The 23,429-nt window shown below is 39.4% G+C and overlaps 1 protein-coding gene across 15 annotated transcripts in view; it reads right to left on the bottom strand.

Annotated features, from left to right (window-relative positions):
- Positions 1 to 23,429, bottom strand: part of PDLIM5 (PDZ and LIM domain 5) — a 101,824-nt gene that overhangs the window by 41,312 nt on the left and 37,083 nt on the right. For 10 of the 15 annotated variants that reach the window (XM_065836741.2, XM_065836735.2, XM_065836740.2 and 7 more), the window contains exons 4-5: positions 2,815 to 2,857; positions 1,051 to 1,454 (exon numbers count right to left, since the gene is read on the bottom strand). In XM_065836741.2, coding sequence (XP_065692813.2) covers positions 1,051 to 1,454; positions 2,815 to 2,857 — 447 coding nt within the window. The remainder of the gene's footprint in view (positions 1 to 1,050; positions 1,455 to 2,814; positions 2,858 to 23,429) is intronic. The other 5 variants (XM_065836739.2, XM_065836738.2, XM_065836742.2 and 2 more) reach the window with 1 other exon arrangement.

Raw genomic sequence — 23,429 nt, forward strand, 5'->3', positions numbered from 1 at the left:
TCCAAACTTCAGTGTCTTGATATTTCATATATGTTATCGATTCCATTTTAAATTGGGAGATAGTTAAACATCATTGCAGAAATGTAGTTTTTCTAAGTAAAACTAAGCATTAGCAGCAGACCAAAACAATCACCTTAGGGGATTTTGGCACTTGCATTCCTGAGAAAGATAGAGACAGTTTGCCAAAGTGTGTTCAACAAGTCTACCAGCACCAAGTGAGTCCTTGGGATTTCCGGATTTCATCCTTCTGTCCAGTGTGGACTCCTGCCATCAGCTGTTTAAAAACGGGCTGGAAGTTACCATGAAAACAGTGTGACATACAATGCATATGGACTGCATTATATGAGTCCACATATGGAAAATATTTGTACTGCAAAATACAGGGAATAGATACCTAAAAAAGTCTTTTTTCTCCCATGAGAAGCTCAACTGAAACTGCGATTTATTCTGTATTTTAGTTGACATGGACGTTTGCCTTTCTGTAGGGTTCTTCATACACTTTATATACAGAGAGAGTATCAGAGAGAGGCACTAGGACTATTCCTCCAGCCCCTTCCTTGGAGGGATGGGAAGTAGTAACAGCAGCTCAACCCTTCTGGTTTTTCCAATCACCTCATTCCTGGCCATTGCAACACGTGCTGATCCTTCTCGAAAGACCACTCTGCATTTTTGAGTGCCTGCTGCTTTCAGTATTGAGGGGTCAAAATACGCAGTGAAACATGGACATTGGAATTAATACTGGGCTTGTTGTAAGGTCCAGAACACTTCGTGATACAACCCATCACGAAGTGTTTTGTGGTCTGATTCAGTTTAGCTGTGACACCCCATAAACTGATGTAATTTCACCCCTGAGAAAAGAATCACCACCAAAAGCCTGGCTTGGCCATTCAAAGCATCCCTTTTAAGATGTGAATCCTTCCTCCGAGATTCGCTTCTGAGTATTGAATGATTCCTCCAAGCTGCATTTTACTAAGCCCTTAAACAAGCCCAGCTTTTTTCCTGTGAGGAAAGACCCCCACAGCAAAAAAAGGTATAATAAATCCCACCTACCCATTTTGCTGTTTACTCTCCCCCTGGTTCTCTCTGAATCCTCGTCGCGGCCCCTCAGCTACATCCTGGGCGCCGTCACCGGCATTGTGTGGGGCACCGGGCTGCCGTGGGATATTAACTGCAGGTTTAGCAGCGCTCGGCGGCCGCTGCTCAGCGTTAGGCTTGGTATTAACATGCAGTCCGGGAGCAGCGAAGGGGGCCGGGGCGGCAGGTGCATGGGATGGAGCCGCCGCCTGGGCCGGGGTGAAGGCGGATGATGGTGATGGGATGGAGGTGACTTTGGAGGTGGTTACGGCTCCAAACGGCCTCGGTGTTTTATTGTAAGCCACGCTGGCTGTGGCAGTGGCTTTGGGCGCGACAGCAGAGGCAATGGGCACAGGCTTAACTACTTCTGCGGGTTCTCCCTATTGCGAGATGAAAAACAACAAAAAAGAAACACACAAAACCACACCAAACGCATGCAGGTATTTTGGCTGCTCGCAGAGGAGATAACCCGCCTAGCGTGAAGCAAAGCACAGAAGCAAGCTCTACCGAGACTGCGGCCATGAAATATATGGAAAATTTAAAAAAATGATCCATGCATTTTAGGAAAGAGAATGATCGATGCATGCACAATCAATATGAAATCCCATGCCGATAACTCTTCTCATCATATCCAAAACAGACACCCCACAAATCAGATTCATGACAAACTGAAGAACCACTCTGCTGCAAAACCCACAGGGTAACTCATGTGGAAAAAATTAGTGCTTTTTATAAAAATCCACATTCCAGCTCTCAAACCCAACTCAACATATTCACATTCTCCACACACCAATGGCATGTGCACGTGTATATTACACACATGCTGTATATATTGGTCTGTGGATACAGCTCTTAAGAGCAGAACCAGAGCCCTGGAACTCATTTATTAGAGGCCAGTGCTTGGGGACTCTGAACTTTTCCATTTGCACTGATGTGCGTTAACGTCTTCATATAACCTTGTCAGGTCAAAACACTCAAAAAAACCTGGTGTGTATTTTTTCTGCCCCCTCCTCCCCCTGGGAGCCGTGTTCTAATATTGTGGTTCCCAAACGATGGGAGCCTTTCAAATCACCGTCAACAGAGTTGTAACATACTATATAGAATCACTTTGCTTGGAAAAGACCTTTAATATGTGGCCTATTTTTGAGTACAGGTCATTTTTAAGCATTTTCAGGTTTGCAAAAAGCCTTTTTATAAAAAAGAGGGAGTTGAAACTGTTGCTTGAGAACATTATGTTAGAAGAACTCAAGAATACATAATTCCTCAGGGTTCTAAGGAAAACGAGGGGAGTTGCTCTCTGAAACTCTAATATTTAGATACGCTTCTTTCAAATACATAGGAAAATTTCAGTGGTCATTAAAAAGAAAAAGAATACACAGTAAAAACAACAGTACCACAAAAAAAAAACCCATACAACTATTGTTTCTCTCGTAGGAATAGAAGAAAAACTTCAGCAATATCTTTCTAAAAAAAACAAGCGTACCAAGAGTTGGAAGATAACGTTAATTTGCCTCTTTTTTTGTGGATAATAATTTGCCAGCTTTCTAATTTTCTTTTGGAGAAGGGGGAAGAAAAAAAAGCCACTCAAATATTCTGCAATTCTGAATATAATCCACGGAAATCAAGCACGTTGTATTGAAAAGAAAGTTGGGATGACAGTGCATATCGACAACAGGGTTTGACAGATGGGTAACAGTTAGGGCCACATGCTGCATTTTTTGGTTGTGAAGATGAACATACCTTCGGTACATGAATAAGATCGGGTTTCTGTACAGCAGCCACTCTGGAAGAAGAAAAAAAACATACACAGAATTGTAAAAACCAAGTTATTTAATGTTTAAGCATTTCCCTATTCCAACTCACCATCTTCACCTACAGATAACACAAAATATTTCACTGTGTTTCCTCTAAAGGAAACAAGAATATTCAAGTTAAACCTACAATAGTGTTGTTAATACAAGAAAAAGGCAATAACAAACTGGATGAATTTATACAGATACAGTGTTGGGAACTCTAGCATCTATCATCAAGTACTATTTGATCTATAAATTCAGAATACCATATCACCAGTTAGGACACTTCAGCTCCAATTTGCTTGTTGTTTTCCATCTTTTCATAAGAAACTATGTCACATAACTCAAAAGCTCTGGTCAGATAAATTGCATTTTAAATAGCGCATAACATTCATTCAGTCTTAGAACAGAAAGCTTCCTTTTAGAGCAACAACAAGAATCCTTCTGAAGGACTCAGCAAGTTAAATAATACAACAGTATTCTGCAGTCTTTGGTCTTCAAAGGTAACATTAATGTCACTTGAACTCCACAGTAGATGGCAATAAAATTCCTTCCAAACACTGGGTGCATTGAAACTACTATGGGGTGGTAGGAAGGGAAGAAAGTATCACAACGGAAAGTATGAAGAATATAAAGAATAGTCAGATTTTGTTAAACCTAAAGTGAACTGGCAACTTGCTACAGATCAAGGCATCACACTCAATGTACTTATCTGCAAAAACACACAAAATAAAACAACAAAAAACACAAAAAACACACAAAACACTCAGAAAAAAAAAATCTGACAAGCCTGACACACTAACATATTGTCTGCAAATATTGCTGCTCATACACTGAGCCTTTTTGTGCTGTTTCGGTAGAAAAGCAGCTTCCTGGCACATTTCACATCCTTTCTGGTTATGTTTGGGAGCTCCTTGGAAAAGCTTAATGATCCGAGAACCAGCAATCACACCCTGCCCAAAATCACACAACCCCGATTTCTGACAAATCTTCGAAACGTGGTTTTGAACTGAAGCTGGATTCTCATTTCCAAAAGATAACTCGCTGGGGAGAAAAAGTTGTGTTTAAATGGAGATGAACTAACAGAGGCGACAACTTAAAACATTTTGATTGTATAACTCAGCTTTTCTCTTTCAACCACAGAGAGCTAGCTTTGAATTAGGCACACTTGGCCCATTTAACAACTCCTTTCTTTTTCATTTTCCTTTATGTTTTTTCCTGTCTCCCCCCACTTTATTTAATGACTACGTTCAAAACGTTCACTCCTCCTCTCAAAGCCATTTAGGCCTCAGAGCTCGTCGCATTCCAGCACCAGGAGATTCAGTAACTAACAAAAAGGGAGATGCTTATAATCCACACGCAATGTCAGCAGAAGAAAAAAAGGAAGAAAAAACCCAAACACATGACACCATTGCATGAAAAGCTCCTCTTCTGCACTTCGCCTTCACCATTTGCTGATACACATTATGTCCCCATCGCTGGAGAGAGGGTTTTGTCCCCTTTGAGGGCCAGGTCCCTCCTCCTCTTTCCCACCCAGCCTGTGAGTAGCCCAACTCCCAGTCAAACAATGGGGAGCATCATTAATCACTCCTAATTGCAGACTTGTCAATTTGCATCAACAAAGGCAACAAGAAGGGGAAAACAATGCCAACGCATATGGAAATCCGTAGGAAATGTTACTCTTGCTCTGTATCTTTGGTACACATTTTCAATAAAGTAACTTGGAATGTTGTGTGTATTTATTAAGTTGACCTAACATTAAGACCTAGAAAGACATTCGTTATTCAAGTACCATATTCCATACTTGAGAAGAATGCTTCTCTCTGCTAATGATGCTGGACCTTGACATTTCAGTCTCATAAAAGGAACATACTTGGATTTTTTTGTTTTTACACAATAATCAAATACGAGTTTACAATGGATGAGATTGGTCTGAATACATCAGCACAACACTGAGCAAAAATTATTTCAAACCACTATTTCCAGATGATCTGAAGAAATAACTCTTCAAAACTCATCTTCAAAAGTGTGTCATATGAAGGGAAAAGAAAGCATGAAAAAAAGGCTTGATAACTGAAGTGTTCCCAACGTTCTTCCATAACATCGGAATCAACCAGCATAACATTGCTTCATTTCCCCCAAACATATTTGAAACAAGGATATAAATTTGCGTGTCCCAGACATACTTCAAACAGTTTAACTTGGCCCTGTTGACTTCAGACCATAATCAGACTGAGATCTGCGATTTATCCCATATTGTCTAAAGAAAATGCTCACCCAGCAAACTGATTCACCAAGATCTGAATGTGAAGAATGCACAGTGGTTAGACAAGACAGTGCAAAAACAAATGCAAAACATGTCCAACACATACATTTAAGAAAATACTTCCTCTGGGGCTATTTCTCTTTGGATTTTGATAGATGCTACCAAATTGCATGGCAAACCAAGTAATTAAACTGCAGAACCTTGTACATTTTCTTAGCTGTTAGCACTTTGCTTGCCACCTAGCAATTAAACACATTAGGGTTTCATGCTGGTTTGGTCACGTTGAATAACTGAAAGCTTTTAAAACACGATGACACACTTGTCCTGTTACTATTTACTAGAAAAGCAGGACGGCTGGAAGCAGAATATTTTCTGAATGATTTAAAGTCAGCAGTTCAGCATATTAGTTTGTGTAATATTTTTTCAATAACATACAAATAAGCAAAGACATAAAAGCCTGATATAAACGCTTATGATAAACAACTCATACAAAAGGCATTGGCAAATGGTTACAGTTCCAAGCTTTATATGAATTATTATAGACAACAAAAAGAAGAGCAGCAGCCGTCACTTATTGACAGCCTAATACTGAAAATGAAAGCGCTCGGAGTTTTTGCACAGGCTTCTACATCAAAGTCATTTTTCTTTCTGGGAAAAAAAACTATATTTAGCCTGTGTAAACAGCTCATTTCAACCCAACATGATCAAATTTGCTCTCTAAACATACCACAAGCCGTTCCTCTTCGATGAATACTTCTCATGACATTTAATGCAATTCAAAACATTCCAACTTCTAGCATTGCCTTATTAGGAAAATGAATTAGTGTGCTCTTTGCTGTAAGCAACATGCCCAGCAAAAAGTGTTCATTCTTTAAATTCCCCATTTATTCATTCCAAGAACGTTGCCCATTAAAAATAAAAGACACAAGTATTCAATAGAACCCTTTTAGGACTACAAATAACTGGAAAAACCCATTATTTAAGCTAAAGCTATAGCATTTCATGTTTCTGCAATGAGTACAATTTCACACAAAATCTCCAAAGACTGATCATAATGAACACACTGTAATCTCAATAATTAACATTACGGAAGTCAATTCGATTCAAAGCATGCATTTTTGGGCAAGTCTCAGCTGTCCCGTGTGTATAACCACAAACCCAGGACCAAATCCCCAGCCAAGAAATTCCTAAAGCTCCATTGAACTTAAAATCCAAGAGACATGTCAGAGTTGTCTCTCCTCTGAACCCCAGTTAAAGTGCCACCATCCCCAAGTCCTATTGCCCCTCATTAAAGGGATTATATTATATTCCTTACTTTAAAAGCAGATGCCAAACACAATGGAAAACTTGTTTTCACATCTCTGTAACTTAAAGGACTGCTCATAAACTCTGGTGTGAGATACAACAAGAAGAAGCTTCAAGACCATCGTAGAATCTTTTCAATTAGAAAAGATCTTTAAGGTCATCGAGTCCAACATGGTAAAGTCCACCCAACAAAGTCAAGGCTGGAAAAATTGCCACAAAATTGTATTTGTTGTTCTGAACTGGACCTTTTTAATAGGAAGAAAGTAGAAAGGAAGATTCTACCCCTGTTCCACCTTCCTCATTTTCAAAACTCCTTTTTCCCAGCTGATCAAGCCAAATACAGGTTTTGGCAGCGGATACTACAGCCCTGAAAAGCCACCGGTCAGATCTTCCTTCCAAAAACCTGATCTTTTAGCAGTTTTGCCATTGCAATCTGCAGTTCTGCTGGTTCGCTTCGCTATTTCGAGAGAACTTGTCGTTTGACAGGGCAGGAAGCTAAATGCGTTTGCTTTTCATAAATTAGCCAACTCATGAAAAAAGATGACAAGCAGAAAACGTTTAACATATATAACAGGCTGTGACTTTCACTAGGGGTTATCTGAACAAAAACAAACGCAGATGTGATTTAAAGTACAGAAAAAAGAACAATCCAAATATATTTCTTTCTTCCTTAGACCCAAGCCCTTTCTCTGTCCCAGACGTAATTCATTTCCTACCAACCCTACTCTGGCCCGCAACAACAGAAAAGCATAAACATTTTTAAGCTTGCTTCTCGTTGAAACTTATACATCACCAGAAACGGTTGACTTACATACACTAATATAACACGCAACTCCATTTCCCACAGTTTGGTAGAAATATCCACACTGCCCCAGGCAAGACGTGATGCATAATGGTATTTCAGATACCAGACATCCACCTCAAGGAGTCTCGGTAGGAACATCTCATTCTGAAAACTAATTCTTACACTAAAGATGTATTCTTTCTCCTCTTGCCCTACAAAATACAGGCTGTAATCTCATCATAATTCAAACATTAAAATACAAGTAGTATAAGACACAGTTGTCTCAGCATTAACAAAATATTGAAGAGAGTTTCTGTGGATGCTCCATTTGTATGTGAAATCCCAGAAAAGGAATCTCTTCAGTCACATGAGCCACTTTATATAACTTTTGGGCTTCGTGTCCCTTAATGAGGTATATTTAATGGAGCATACTGAGCATAGCAGTATTTATTTCTCGACAAAATAGTACCTTGAGATAACACTGAACACCTTACTTCATTATATTTAGCCTGGGAATATTAGCTTGTGAGCCGCTCTCAACAGATTCTACATTCTCAGTAACTTTAAAGGGGGAGAATAAACTGCGCATGTCAGCTTTTTACGTTTGCTATGCACTATATAATACATTTACATCCTCACCCCATGCACTCCCTCAGCACACGAGATTACAATGAAGCACTAGGTCAGGTAAAAGCAAGACAAATTATGTTCTTGCTTTACTGGCCATTTGATAGTTGGCCAAACCAAACACAGGTCCCCTCTCTTAAATTTAAATAAGGTTTGGGACTTCATCGTTATGTGTTAAAATCAACAGTGCTGACATTTTAGGAGAGAAACAAGCTGCCCTCTGCTTTGGTATTCCTACCCACAAAGGATTACTTGTTTTCAAGACCTCCCAAAGGCAACCACTGCTCATAGTCTCATTCCTGTGGTCTGTGGCAACCCTACCAAATGCATTTTTAAGGAGAGTTTAAGCGCAGGCAGATAATATTTTATTCTATTAAAGAAAAACCAAAAACCAAACAAAAAGCTACGAAAAAAAATACCACGGAATTTATCTCACTTACCTTCTGACTGCCAGGGACTTAGAAACCTGCTTCTCGCTCCCATGAAGGAAGAAGGGTTAGAAACCTGGAGAGCCCATGCATATGAACAGCACTGGACTGGGGGGGAACATCTGTCCACATCTGCCCAAAGCCCAAAAAATGTAAAACATCCCCAGTACCAAGTACAGCTGGTGCATTACAATCCTGCACAGCACATCACCCCTGGTTATTCTGGAAAAGTTACAGAGCAGCCTATATGCAAGTGGTATGGAGTTCAGCATCTCGGACTGATGGAGTTTGGTAGGCAGGAATCTCAGCTTGCCACTGCTTGGTTACTCACAATAAATAGGAAATCTAATGGCTTGTATATAAGGCATCCTTATAAGCTACCTTCAGTGGTGGTAGTCATTTCTATCAAGTTACACCTCGTTATAAACTCACTTTTTAAATTTTCTTTAAACCTTCCTAAAGCTGTCTTGCCAAGTAACAGTATCCACATAACAGTTAAGTGCAAATAACAAGACATAACAACCGTAGTCAGGCTTTTAATAAAGCAGAATGTATACATCTGATTTTCTTTAGAAGTGCTTATTAGATACTAATTCTAACACAGCAAGCTGCCTTGTAAAAATAGCCAGTTTAATGAAAAGCATCAGTCTAAATGACTTGCAGACCTAGTCAGACCTCCAAAGCCCTCAACAAACTGCTTGACTTCATGCTGACTTCAGTCTGTCCTCAAATCTAGGTTATAATTTAAGAGATTCGACACTAAACACTAAATTATTTTTTCCAGTGCTTTCCACAACATGGTGACTGACATTTAAATTACCTCCTTTGTCTAAAACACAGTCCAAATATGCTTGAAATTGCAGTCATATCTATTTTAACTGGAAATTCATGACAAACAGCTCCTCAGTCCCCAATATATCCTTATTTGGGATTTTTTTTTTCCCCCTTAAGTGCATGCTGAGGAATGAGTATTTATATATGTGTGTGTATATATATATATATATATAAAAATACTTATATATATATTATTTTTTCTCTCAAATGAAGAATCTGGCAATTTAGACAGCCATCAGATTATTTTGTTTTACTTGTTATGGAAAGATAGGATATGCTATGGTTTTAATTATTTCCAATTAAGGTCAGGAACGTTTGTCAGAGTCCTGAGCATGACCCACCACTCAATAAGCAAATTTTCTCTCCCATCCAGCCCCCTATGCCACCCCAGCAGCAAGGGGGGACCATTCATTCTCAAGGTGCACAAGCCCAAAGCCTGGGTGATGAGTCGCCATGGGGACAACCCCAGGGATGCTCCAGCCAGCACATCCCTGCACCATCTCCATCGCAGCAGGTGTGTTTGGAGGGGCTCCCCCAGGCTGTTCCCAAAGGTGACACCACTATATGTGGTGGCCACCACAGCCAGCAAAGCTGAAGGACTACAAATCACATTGCAGAATTATTACAGGATCAATTTAATGAACATTTGCTTGCCAGAAGGAGTTAGCTTTTCCACTACAGTCCTTGTTTTATCATTTCCGTGTATTGTTCATGTTTATATACTTAGGGTCACTGGCTTAGTGCATCTCATAGGTCTAACATGCTGAGAAAAGCTATTTATGTCTTGACACAGCTGTCTACTATAGCTTTAGATACCTAACAACTTCAATTTGGAAGAAGTCTTACAAGGCAGCTTTCAACTATTGTATCTAGAGTATCTCAAGTTAGCCTGGACAACAGGTCTCATCACGCCTTTATGGGAAAGGGCTGTAGCTAGAAATTATTTCATTTACTGCAAAAGCTAATCAAGAAAAACCAAAAAGCAGCAGCAATCTCAAATAGTTAATTCCTGTAGTCAATGCACTGGCCAAGCAAACTATACTGGCAACTCCAACATTGATGAAGTGAAGGTGCATCAAGCAGAGCGCTGTAATTCTTCTGTTATTTACAACTCTGAAATAAGAGAAAAAATAATACTCCATCCAGCTACTAAAGAGTTTTCCCTTCCCACAGTCTATCTTTAGAAAAAGTGGCTTTTAGCCTTTTCAGCTCAAAGTACTTGGGGATAACATTCACAGCACTCTCATGGCATATGAAGCAATTAACCGCTTTTGCGGGCAACTAATCACTGATGCAAAACAGATGCAAAACATCTGACAGGCACAAAACCTGGTGAGATTTTTCACAATGCTGCACACATGACTTCAGCTATAAAACAAAAGTAAGCAAGCAATGTTTGACAGGCACAATATCTGTTTTTATTACCTCATGGGGTTTTGCGGTTCTGTGCCACAGACACAACTTCCTACTGACAATACTCTGGAATTTTTCAAAGGGAGTAATTTTTCAAAAAACGAGTGGAAAAAAAGCCCCCAAAACAGTGCAATTCAGCTATTCATAGGCATCTGACTGCAGCTACCACTTACCTTCCTATTAGGTGGTGTAACAGATAGCTATCTAACTAAACTTGCAGCCACGGCTCTCAGTTTGTATTTAGCTCTGTTTCAGACCTCTAGAAAACCCTGTATACCTGAAAACCTCCCTGTTTTTTCCACCGTTACCAAAAATCCCATCTTCCTTACACTGTTATACTTTCACGATACTACCAGTATCTTTCAGGAAGATATTTCTTTCCCAAACAGCCAACCCTTACTTTATTCTCATTCCACTCCTTCCTAGAGGGAGGCAGTAAAATCCCTACGGATGAGTCAGGACACTGCAATTTTGATTCTCAACAGCTGAGAGATGATCTTGCATGGCAGAGGACAGGTTTTATTTAAACAGTGTCTCACTTTTTCCTGTGGGCTGATGCTTAGGAACAGTTTATCTAACAACACTGGCCGGTTCACGTATTTACCTTTCTGTTGTTGCTGCTGTTTATATTCTTTACACCCTATGTTCACAGAGGTGCAAAACTGTCTGAAATCAATAAACTAAACAGTTACCTGCATAGGTACCAAACACTCATCATTTAGCCAGTTCAAGCCAACTTGGACTATTTTCAGCATGTGAAGGGCACAGCCCATTTTAAAACCTTGTAAGCTGCTTTTAATCCATTTAGAGACAACTGTCTCTTGACAGATCATCACATACCCTTTTCTAATTAAAGAATGCCTGCAAGTTAGCATCATAACTGTGCATGTGGGAGAGATGTGCTTTGCAAAGGAAAACAACAGGTGTGGGGCATATTGTGTATTCAAAAACCTAAAGTGTAAATAGAGACAAGTAACATTGCTCATGGCACCTAAACAATGGGATAATGAGTGTTTTGGAAGGCAATGACACAGCAGACTGAGGTAGGATGGACTTGGGCATTGTTGGGTCAGGTAAGCTGCCTGTTCAGCATCAGATTTCAAGATGTAGGGTACCTATAGATAGAAATACTCTTTTCCCATTCTTAACACTGGTGCAACAGAAGGAAGATCACATCAGCTTTCAAAGTTTTGAAATAAATGCCATTAAGCACCTCATACAACCCAGATATATCAAATACAAACTCCCACATTTTCTGAAAAGTGGGATGAATGTTTTACCCTCAAATTTATCCACATATTATTCAAATTCACAGGTAGGAAGAACCACACTCTAAGGAAAGCTTTGGCTTTTCTGTTTCCCTGGTCAGGGTGCAGGAAGCACCGTGGCTCACGCTGCTGAGCGGCTGCCAAATCCCAGGGCTACTTCAGGCTCCGGGAAGGAAACCAACAGCGCTTTAGAAACTTTTTCATCAGGAAACTTTTGGACCCGGGTCAAACGGCTATTATTCAAGCTCGCTGTCTTTCTGGAAAGTCTCATTAAGCTATTGAATTAACGGACGTTTGACTTAACGCTAGCATTGGGGACTCAAAAGCAGCAGTGAGAAAGTCTTGCCTGATGTTTCCTGAGAGTTGGCATTTTATTGACTTTCTGATACCTCCCTAGTAACATTTCTCTTTATATAACTAATACAGGCAGTAAATTGTGACAGCAAGGAAAATAAAAAATACTGAGCAGTGTCCCAAAGTTTAGATTGGATATTAGAAATAAATTCTTCACAGACAGGGCTGTCGGGCATTGGAACAGGCTACCCAGGGCAGTGGTGGAGCCTCCATCCCTGGAGGGGTTTAAAAGGTGTTTAGATGAGGTTCTTAGGGATGTGGTTTAGTGCTGGAGTTGGGTTAGGTTATGGTTGGACTCGATGATCCTGAGGGTCTCTTCCAACTGAAATGATTCTGTGATTCTATCACAAACAGTACAGTCACGTCAGCCCAAAGTCGCTTTTAATCAGGCTGCCTATAAATCGGTAACACAGCCAAAATCAGATCCATGCTGCTGTGGTTCCTTAGGAAGTTGCACTGCACATAAAGCACATCAGGCTTCCCAAGTGCAGCTTCTTGCACAGAAGCAGAGGCTTCCCCTGTGTTTCCTAGTTTGAGACATATTTCCTACTACCTTGACAGCTTGGTCTGCTTTGTAGGACGTAACTTTCTTGCAGCTGAATCAGAGGCTGCTGAAGGCTCCCTCAGATAAAAACCCCAAGGGGAAAACAAGAAATCAACAGCATGATGACAGCAATGATGACAAGACTGGTTTTCATCGTGGTGAAAGGATTTCTTCATTTTATGTTCCAGCCCTCAAACACTCACTGGCATGAAACACACCTCAGCAACAGGCACAGAATAATATTCTCTGTTACCACCAATAATTTTTATAGCTATACACCGGGATGCTAGAAGAGGCTACAGCACACCCAGGATTATTGTCTCTGTTTTGCTACTGGTTTGCCACCTTCTGTTTTCTCATCTATATCTTTAATTAATCATCCTACGTTTAATGCTTTTCAACTGAAGTAACAACTACAAACCAAACACCTCAGGCTATATAAATAAAGAAATAATGAAGTAATTTGTAGGAAACAAAAAGGCAAAGAGCAATCAGTTAATCTACCTCTGTTTTCTCAGTCCTATGACAAATTCAGTGTACTTTACGTGTGGAGGAACACTAGGTATTTCTTAAAAATATGCCACTCAAGACACTAAAAAGATTGACAATTAAGAGGCGACATCTCTCAACCTCATTTGGGGAAGAGATCTTTGAGCAATTCTTCCAAATCTGAACTTTCTTTAGCTCTTTTAACAAATGCCTCGCAAAACCTAGATTGCTGACTCCATGGAAAAGGTTCAGAGTTGTCCTAATACATGAGACAGACACAGCTCATGGTGACACATCCAGTGCCCTGCCCTTCAATATTCTCACCTACTCCCTTGTAAAGTGTCTCAAGATTTGCCCAGGCATCCTTTTCCCTTTAGAGTAACAAGCAGCCAAACAATACACAAGCAACAGCAATTGAGCTGAAACCGAGGATTATGTGTGGCTGTAGCAGCACTTCATATTTTGCAAAAAAGGCTAAAACCTGTGGGGAGGTATCACTGCAAAGTATTAGACACCATAAACTCAAGCAGCACAAAACTTTGTTACAGTGACATCTGTTTTCAGACACCAAAGCAAAGATCCTCAGGGCAAGATTCTCTTTGTTTGCTGTATGAGAATGGGGTTGGATTATTTTTTCAAACATCTGTGTGTCTGCTTCTACGTTTCTCTCTTTATAGAATATAATCAAGGGCTGATTTTCTCAAATGAATGCATCCCAAATGATTCTCTGCATCCTCAAAATGAAAGCACACAGATATACCTGTAAGTAATATTTGGAGCAGACAAACACATGTGTCCTGGGACCCAGAGGAGTTTTAGCAGCTGCATTGTTCTAATGCAGCTGTTTGCAATTAGTGGCATGCATGCTGAGGCACTCCTGATTACTGTGTGTTTAATCTATATATAAATGCATGACTGCTACTCAAAAGTTTGGCATTTAGATGGTATCTGCAAGGCTTCAAAACTGAAGTCTGCCTGTGATGCCCCAGCTGGCCGTTTCAGTGTGCCAACAGAATTAAAATGTCACTAAAGATCACACCACTCTGAGGTATCTGTGTTATTTTAAGAAGTGAAGATAAACTGCGGCCAACTTCACATTGTTTCCTTAAATCTTTCACTCAATAACTATGAACACTGCTTAAAATAAATGCGCAAGGTCAATGGCACCACTATTTACACGGCAGCTAACAAGCCCTTGAAATTTCAGAAAGGTATTGGATGGGTTGCACAGGTCAAACCAGAAATGAGTAGAAAAGTTTCACCTGAGATTGTGAATGGCAAATCACCCCCAGTTATACACAGCAGAACCTGCACACTCTTTCAAAGGCATTAGCAAGAAAATCCGCTATTGGAGAGCGGAGTTGGGGAACATTTAAATTATTTAATTGAAATACAAGAACCCCCAAAGCATTGGGCTCACTAACTGCAGAAAATATTCACTACAAACACTTGTGTGCTAATTCAATTCTGCAAATTAATCTTACATGGATGGTGTTTTAGTACAAGATACTGTCCTGGTAAGCTATGATGAGGAGTGCAACTCCACATTCTACTACTTGAAGGCTTTTTTTCAGGGAAAAAGGTCATGGGTCTCAGCTGCTTCCTACTAGGAAATACATGATGTGAAACATTGGTCTCCACACTGTAAATTGCACTTCTTGGATGACTTATTTGGACAAAGATTAAAGGCTCAACTGTCCAGACATCTCTTCTTAATAATGCATTTAGGTTAAGCAGATGAGGGATCGAGGAGATAGCATTTGGGCCAAGAAAAATATCAAAGAGGAAACATCCATGAACGAGGAGAAAAAATACTTCAATGACCTATGGAAGGCTTAAGATCTGCAGTGACCTAAAGCAGGATATAGTATTAGACCATTAACGGCATATACTGTATCTTCATTTCCACATATTTACTGAAATGGGAAGTGACAAATGTGACAGATCCTCTTTAGGAAGAGCAACAAAAAAAACCAAATCAAACCAATGAAAAAAATGCACACAAAACCCACACAGGCAACTCAAAAACCCCACTCAGATTGACAGACAGCCAAAAAAGGAAAAATGCTGAAAATGTCAAGAGGTGATTTAATGATTTGGTGACTCATCATGAGACGAGTCCTCGGGGGCGTTTTAAATAAAGCCGCACACACAAAAGCAGACAGCAGGAACATGGTGCGTCACCACAAGGATCAGATGAATTCTTGGCATTTTTTAAGAATACGGTCATTTGGGCCAATCAGACAATGAATGGGGTAGTGAAGTGTAAATATCTAATGTTTGCAATTACTCCGGCTCACCCCCATACTTCCTTTCGGCTATTCACAGTATCTCAACAAGGAGATATTCTCTAGTGCTAATGCATTGGGGAAAAAAGGGGAATAAAAGCCATGTCACAGCCAAGAAAAATATCCATGGTCAAAATTAAAGGTGTAGCTTTCAAATAAAAATTCACCAGTAAAATACATTCTCGGACAAAGCCACAGAGCAAGCTACAGCCTTCTCCATCTCTCTTTTTGAAAATAAAGGAAAGGAAAACAAAAGGAAATATTTTCACAGCATCCTTTATTCAGATCTTGATCACAAGATGTGCTGTGTCTGCTAATGAATGGCTTATGGCAGAAACAGTTCAGGTCCAGCCCGGCAAGGTATAAAGGTTTCCAGAAGTCTGCTAAATGCCTTAGGCTCCATTACCCTGAATAGCAGATGAAGTCCTTCTTATTAAAAATAAAGAAACCTTTTTCTTCCACATCAAGAGACATTTTAAACTTTAGAACTGTGCTTTATTCAAAGATGCATTTGTTTTCTCCAGTACAAAAATAAAGAGACAAGTACGTTAGAAATCCATCCTCCCTACCAAGGTAAATCTACCAGATTATACCGCTTCATGATGAAATTAAATGTAGTTCTGTTTTCTGCAAAGTTCCCCCCTTGAAATGATCAACAACAACAGTGAACTGATGTTATTAGTGCTAGCACTGCATAGCAGAATCTGTAAGAGGTGTTTATTATTTACTATTTGCAGCAACTACACTGATGTGCTGCTAAAATATCTAAGTTAATGTAAGTATGGATCGTTTGCTTTGTTTAAAAAAAAAAGTGACCCATAGATTTTATTCATTGGTTTCAAATTTGAGTTCTGAAATTTGTCTGACAGCTGCCTTCAGCCAAATGTAAAAGACACAAAGATCCCACAGCTGTCCTCTATAATTTAGTTATTCAATGTTGCTCTTTGTAGAGATGCAACACAAAGACACCAGTGCCGGTATTCATTTAATGATCACATTAATGGGGCGGGCTCTTATGGGTTAATAAGACTTTGTGGAAAAATGACTGACTTGTTGAGCCATCACCTTCCTTCCAAAACTTGGAAAGCAGATAACTGGCAACTCTATTGGCCAAGAGACTCCAAGATCACTATCGACAGCAGGCACACTTATAAATTTCAGTACTTTAGAGGCCTTGAGTGGAAAATATTACACATTTTTGTAGCTGTAAAACTGTTCTACATTATACTTAGCACGGTACGTGTATTTTAGTAACTCCATGTGTCACTGAAACTTATAGTCTGCTCATGTGGAGTGGCTTTGTATGTAAAGGAAAAATAATCTGTTAGTAATTGAGAAGCATTAGTTATCTCTGAAGTCACTGTGCTCATTAAAACTTTGGCTTCCTAAACTCTGTAATCCATTTCAAGTATGTATTCTACATTCCATTTTTCACATAGGAGCTTAGTAGTTAGGAAGGATACCATATGGTCAGGGCTACCTTGGATTTGGTAATTTTCCCTCCAAAAGACACTGAGTGTTAAAAGTCCCCTCTGTTCAAGCTCACATTATTTCCATAATTCATTCCCTTCTGCCAAGATGTTCTCCCTTGCACGGCCGCAATCTGTCATCGCTTAAATGGAAACAGGCTCGGCAGAAAAAGCCATCGCCACTCAGAAAACCCATTTAATGGCCCAGTGAAGACTTTATTCCAAACAGAAAGCAACACGAAACACCAGCTTTGAACCAGTCCCAGCTGCTGACATAAATTCTCTATGAAGTTTGTGCATCTCTCAGACAATAGCTTAGAGACTCTCCAATCACACCATTTTTACTTTGGAAGTTTCATCCTCAGCCACCCCCACATAAAACTTCACTTGTAAAACCTTCAGGGATTTTTTGGTTTGGTTTTTAAGTAGTATTTTAATTTTACCTTGGTAAGAGCTAGAAACACTAGCAAATTAAACCTTGCAAAACTGTGGAGAATATTATATATATATATATATATATATATATATAAAATCTTAAAAGTTGTAAGGCATTAAGAGGAACATGAGAGCATATAAATCTGTTGTGAATTTAAACATAACAGAGGTTGAAATAATTTGGAAGTTCCATTTTAACAGACTCTGCTCAGCTTACACAGGCCACAAGAATGCTGGAAAAAGGCAAAAGCTTAAAGCGGCACCAACGTTTCACAAAGTATGCGCCAAATACTTTGTTAGCATCATGTTCAATTAAACATAAACTGAGAAAATAAAGAAGAATAATTTACTCAGTTTATAAGAGTAGTAGATGCCAATAAATAAAGTCCCAGTTGAGTTCAGGTTCAAGCAGGCACAACAAAGTTTCCAGTGGGCAAATTACTACCCAAGTGTTCTCAAAATACCTGCAATAACTTTTTTCCTTTCATGCCTATATATTTATTGCAGTATTTTTGACTTTAAACTTCCATGGATGAGAAGCAAAGGCAATTCCATCATCTTATATTTTGGCAGAGGACAGGACGTGCAACGAGATGAAGCAACTTTAACATCTCTGTGCTGAGGATGTGCCACATCATTTTCAGTGTTTTTCCAACCCCACATTTTTATTTTTACACTATCTTTCCTTAAAAGCCTCCTCATACTTTGAAAAATAATATTCTTCCTGACAATCGTTTCCACACACAAAAGGGCTCTACTAGAAGCACCCTGAGGTCAAAAGGAAAGTACCCTGTTTACCTGAAAATAAGACAGGGTCTTACATTAATTTTTGCTTTGAAACATATAATTTTTTTACACTTATAGCTGCCTGGACACTATTTAAATTGACTTTTTGTGAAGTGTAACTAGGGCTTATTTTTGGAGTAGGGCTTATATTTCAACCATCCTCAAAAATCATGCTAGGGCTTCTTTTTGGGGAATATCCTCTGGGGCTCTGCCCCATCTGGGAACTCAGGTCCTTTCAAGATCAGGAATTACTGCAGCTCCATGAGTGAAAGAATGTGCATATAAGTAAATGCATAGACAAAGTGCATTTTATTTTTTCCTGGTGAGAATAAGGATTCAGCTGTGACTCCTATGATGCGTCAAGTGAATCCTTGATACTCCCCAGCTCAGGTCTCAAACCACAAAACTTCAAAGGCTCAGATCTGGGGCAGACCATCCCAAAAATGGAAAAGGTGCATAGAAGTGGGTAAATAATATTAACAGTTTTTTTCACGTGTAACTCACCATGTGTTATGTGAAAGTGGGGATGTGCTGTTCACAAAGATGGGGGAAAGTACAATAAAATTGATGTGAAAAATACTTTCCATGTGTACACAGCACAAACACCTTGATGTTGCCAGCTTGTCTGGGACAAGACTCATGCTGATAGATAGATGAAACAACACCCATAAGACCCCGATTTAATTATTAGTTACAAGTGTTGATCACCAAACCCACATCTCTTGTGTAAGCAGCCAGGGGTTACAAAGCCACGGGCAACTTCTCATCTCCTCTGCTGAATCATCAGAGCCTGGATACCAGACTAACAGGTTCACTGATCCTATACACTCCTCCAAGGTAAAGCCAGCCCTACAGTTTTCAATTCTCTTATTATTTTTCAGGCTTAGCGTTCAGCCCAGAACACATCCACTGAAACAGATGCTATTCAGCGTCAGGCCAAAACACATCCCTTTGGAAAACATGAGGCTGTGGCAGGGACGTAAAAAATCAATATATACACATCTCTCTGTTATTCAACCACCAGGCAAAGCTGGATTTTAGTTTTAGTATTGAACCAACAGCATTAAAACGTGAAACTCTCAGGTATATTTTAGAGGGCAACGAAACTCTACACTGAGTTTTGTAGCAAAGCACCCAAGAAAAGCAACTTTCTTCTTATTTTCTTGTAGAAAACTTATCGTCAGGAAGTGAAACCCCAAAACCCACGACTCGATCCACTGCAAACAGAGAACTTCTGGGATCCAACACTTTCTCCCTCTGTTTTCAGTGCAGGACACTCAGATTACACGAGACTTTACTCCTCCCACTACCTGTATTTACCACTGTATTTTTGTTCCTATGCCACATACTTTATGTACCTCGAGAAACTAAGCAGCCTTTACAAATACTCAAGTTTTAAAGCTCGAAGATCCCCAGGAAGGCTCTAAAGATCCACAAGCTATTGCTCAACCAGCCCTCACCCATTTTCCTGCCGAATGGGGTAGGAACAATCCTGCAAAAGTCACTGAATTCCATTTTTACCCTGCAAGGCTCCATTTTCATCCCAGCCAACTCTCCTTTGAACTTCCAGGCAAGTCTTTACTTTGTTGGGTTCGCTCAGCTGCGGCTCATTTTGTGGTTCAACTAATTGCTACTTGACATGCTGCAAAGTGCTGCGCGCAACAAAAGATGCTGAATTCCAGCTGGAAGCGAGATCTGTGCCCTTCCATTTATTCACATTGTGGGCAGGCTTTCCAAAGGCACGGCTTAGCTAGCAAAACCTGTTCGGTTGCTAAACTAGGAGAAAAAGCTTTCTAGTTTGTCTCCAATAGAAAAATAAATGCATGTACTTATACGCCAAAACACTTTTGTATGCAATGAAGAAAGTAGCATCTTCATTAGTTTTGAATTCTTTGGACAATGTTTCACCCAATGCCGCTTAATTTAATTAATATGAAACAAGTCACCAGATACTTTTAACCAATAAACCCCGAGGGCCGTATTACTTTCTTTGCCTTATTACTTTCCTTGCCTGGGCACGCCGGCCTCTCTTCTGCAACCCCAAGTGATATATTTTTGTATTTAATAGTGATTTTTTTGTATTAGCACATTTTCCTATTTCTGCATACCTGGCTTTGTAACCTGAACGCTTCTCTGGAAACACTTTTCCACACAATTCATTAAAATAATACAATAAAACAAAACAAAAGGGACTCGGGAATCTTAATATGTGGAGCAAGGTAGATCTATATCTGCACCATTAAGTCAGATTCATTCCCCAAATCTCGACTGCTTTGAGTTTACAGGCTGCTGAAAACTTTGACAGCTGATTCTTGCTCTTCTTAAAACAAACAAAGTGTTCAACTGAGAGCTTTAAAGTTTCAAGGTGCTGAAATGTTGGCATTAGTGCTTATTTCTTTAATCAAGACTCAGTTTTGATGTGCTTGATGCAAGAAATGAGAATTCTATCAAAACCAAAAGTGCTTTCAGGTTTAGAAAAAATACTCAGAAGTTGTAATGCTTTCAACCGATTTATTGCCTTTGTCCAGCCGGCACAGGACAAACCACCCTCTTCTATATGCTAAAAAGGCAAATCACTGCAGAACAAAACTAAAGTCAAAATGCCTATGTAAGGGAAATGATGATGACTAGTAAACCAAAGTTGGAGAAAAACAAGACTTCCGAATGCATTCTTACCATAGCTTTCTTAAAGCTCATCCTTATATGGTTTAGGGAAACAAAATACCCACCCCAAGGAACGCATGACTCATTGACCTGAAAGCATGAGCTTTAACCATCATCAGAAGCTAAGCCTGTAGACTTTGAACTATTGAAGTGAATATTTCAATGCCTAAGGAGCAAAGGACTCCAGTTTCTTAAAACCTTGTCTACATGAAGGCGCCTCACTTCCCCACCTTCAAAATAGCAGCAGGAACGTACATTTTGTTCATATAGATTGTCCAAACACATGTTCCTCATACAGCAAAATGCTCTTGTCCTGTGCATTTCCAAAGCAGAGCAGTGCTCTCAAGGCAATAAATGGTAATAGCGCTATATTGTTTTCTAATAAAAGCGAGACTGGGAACAATAAAAATCGTAAGTAAAAGGCATACTGAGCTAGTCTTACTTCAGACAACCCTTTCCGAAATGGATAACCTTAAAGAATTACCTTAGAAAACAGAAATCAAATGATCCGTAACATTTTTTCCCTATTACCCCATCTTGTATCATGAGAATTTCAACTGTTCTTAAGCTAGAAGTCTAGACTTCATGTTTCCTGAACGAAAACCTGAAAAACACACTAAAATACAAAAAAAAACCCAAACCAAAATCAAACAAACACATACATCCATCACCAAATTTGCTCCATTGCTTTGTAATCCACATGTTCATTTACAAAAATATCTAAAGTCATCCACTGAACAGCTGGAAGCAGAACTCTAATAACTGCTAATTGCCTATCTACAGCACCCAAAATTACTGAAACACTGCAATATAGCAAGAAAGAGCTAAACAACCTTAAGAATCCTCCTTTTGCTTCCTAAGCCCAGCGATCCAAATGCCTTTTGTCATAAATTCCTGAATCGACAGGGAGAAGTGAAGGAAATTCCTTTACAAAGCACACTATAGCTGTGCAGAGGTAAATGAATTCTATATTATAAAAGGAAAACAAACAAATGGACACTTTCCAGGCTTTTCAGTATTTTTTTATCCCTGTCTTGCTCACTGACACCTTTTTCCAGAAGTTTCACAGGTATGATGATCTCATATAACAGCAGAAATACACAACTCTGCATCTTCCTCATTAAGGCAGGAGGTTGGAGAAACAGTCCCCAAAACCAATATTTAAAATTGGTGGTGGCTCTTAGCTGTTCAGCAACTTACAGATTTATTTATGGAAGCCCACGTTAAGTTACTGAACTTGAGAATATATCCAAAAAGCAAGCATCTGGTTTCCATCTGTCCTCATGGGAACCAGGAAAAGGCTTTAAATGAAAATAAAATACCAGGGTGCAAAAGAGCAAGATCTCAGGGAGGGAGGGATACATACAGAGAAAAATTCCCTATGAATCGCATTTAATGTTCAAAAAACCAACAATCAGAAACCTAAAACTGTATGTTACAAAAAGACAAAGAAAGGAAAAACTTCCCTGGAATTTTGAGCTATATCTGATATCAAAAACAGGCAAATAAACCACCAAAATTATATTTTAATTTCGGAATTTTAAAATTATAACCTTCAGAGTAAACAGCAAACCTTGTTCACCGAACTAATTAGTTTTAAAGACATATACCTGAAAATACATGATAACACATGCAGATGTTAGGCATGTACTACTGTACAAGGCTGGCAAGCACAATTTTATGTCTTTCTGCTTAAGCAAAGTGGACATGCAATTATGACAGTTGTAATTCCAGTTCCTTCCAGAGACACCGAACAATCCCATAGTTAAAAACCCATCCTGCAATATTGCCTTACACAGGAAAAAAGGGACCTTGTATTCTCCCTTTGAATATTTTGCCAACATTCACTTACAAGTTACAAAACATCTAAATTGGTTTTCCACAAGAGGTACATGCACATCTGCCTCTGTAAATATACTGCTTTAAACCCCTAAGTAAAGCTTTTGAAGGCATTGCTTTGAATACCCCTTCCAGCCTCCCAGACAAGCTACTTCTTGTCCTTTATTTTGTTTCTCTTCATCTATTTTTTCCAATTTGCACATAAAGAATGGGAGAAGTGAAGTGACCTGACCAGCGGTACATAAGCGTATCAAGTAAAATATTTATAATAAGGAAGCTGATCATAGAGAATTTCCTCTCTTGCCTTTGCCTCGTAGACTCACAAAGTTTCTTATTCAAATAACTACTGATGATTTTGGTTAGTCCCTCTCCAGCAAACAGCACATCCAGCCCCGTCTCTGACATCCCCATATTGCAATTATTGTCACATTACACTTACGTCTGCACAACTATATTAATTTCCACATATTCCACATGAATCTGTGTCAAATTAGAACTGATCCAAAGTATAGCAGGCATCCATAGATGAGTGGACAGTACTACTTACAACTTATCATCAATGAAGGTCACTCAGTGCTACCACCAAAAACGTACCAAATTGAACTTATGAAATGTATTCTGGTTCCTATGGCTAATTTGACCAAACTGAGTTCTTTCACATCTTCTGTGGAACAACACATGAACACTGTCCCACTGCAAAAGCCATTAGCTCAAGCCATAACGTTCTTCCATTTTTCGTGGACCTCATTGTGTTCCTTTAAAGCATCAG

Source organism: Patagioenas fasciata, chromosome 4 (genome assembly GCF_037038585.1).
Source record: "Patagioenas fasciata isolate bPatFas1 chromosome 4, bPatFas1.hap1, whole genome shotgun sequence".
Lineage (NCBI taxonomy): Eukaryota > Metazoa > Chordata > Aves > Columbiformes > Columbidae > Patagioenas > Patagioenas fasciata.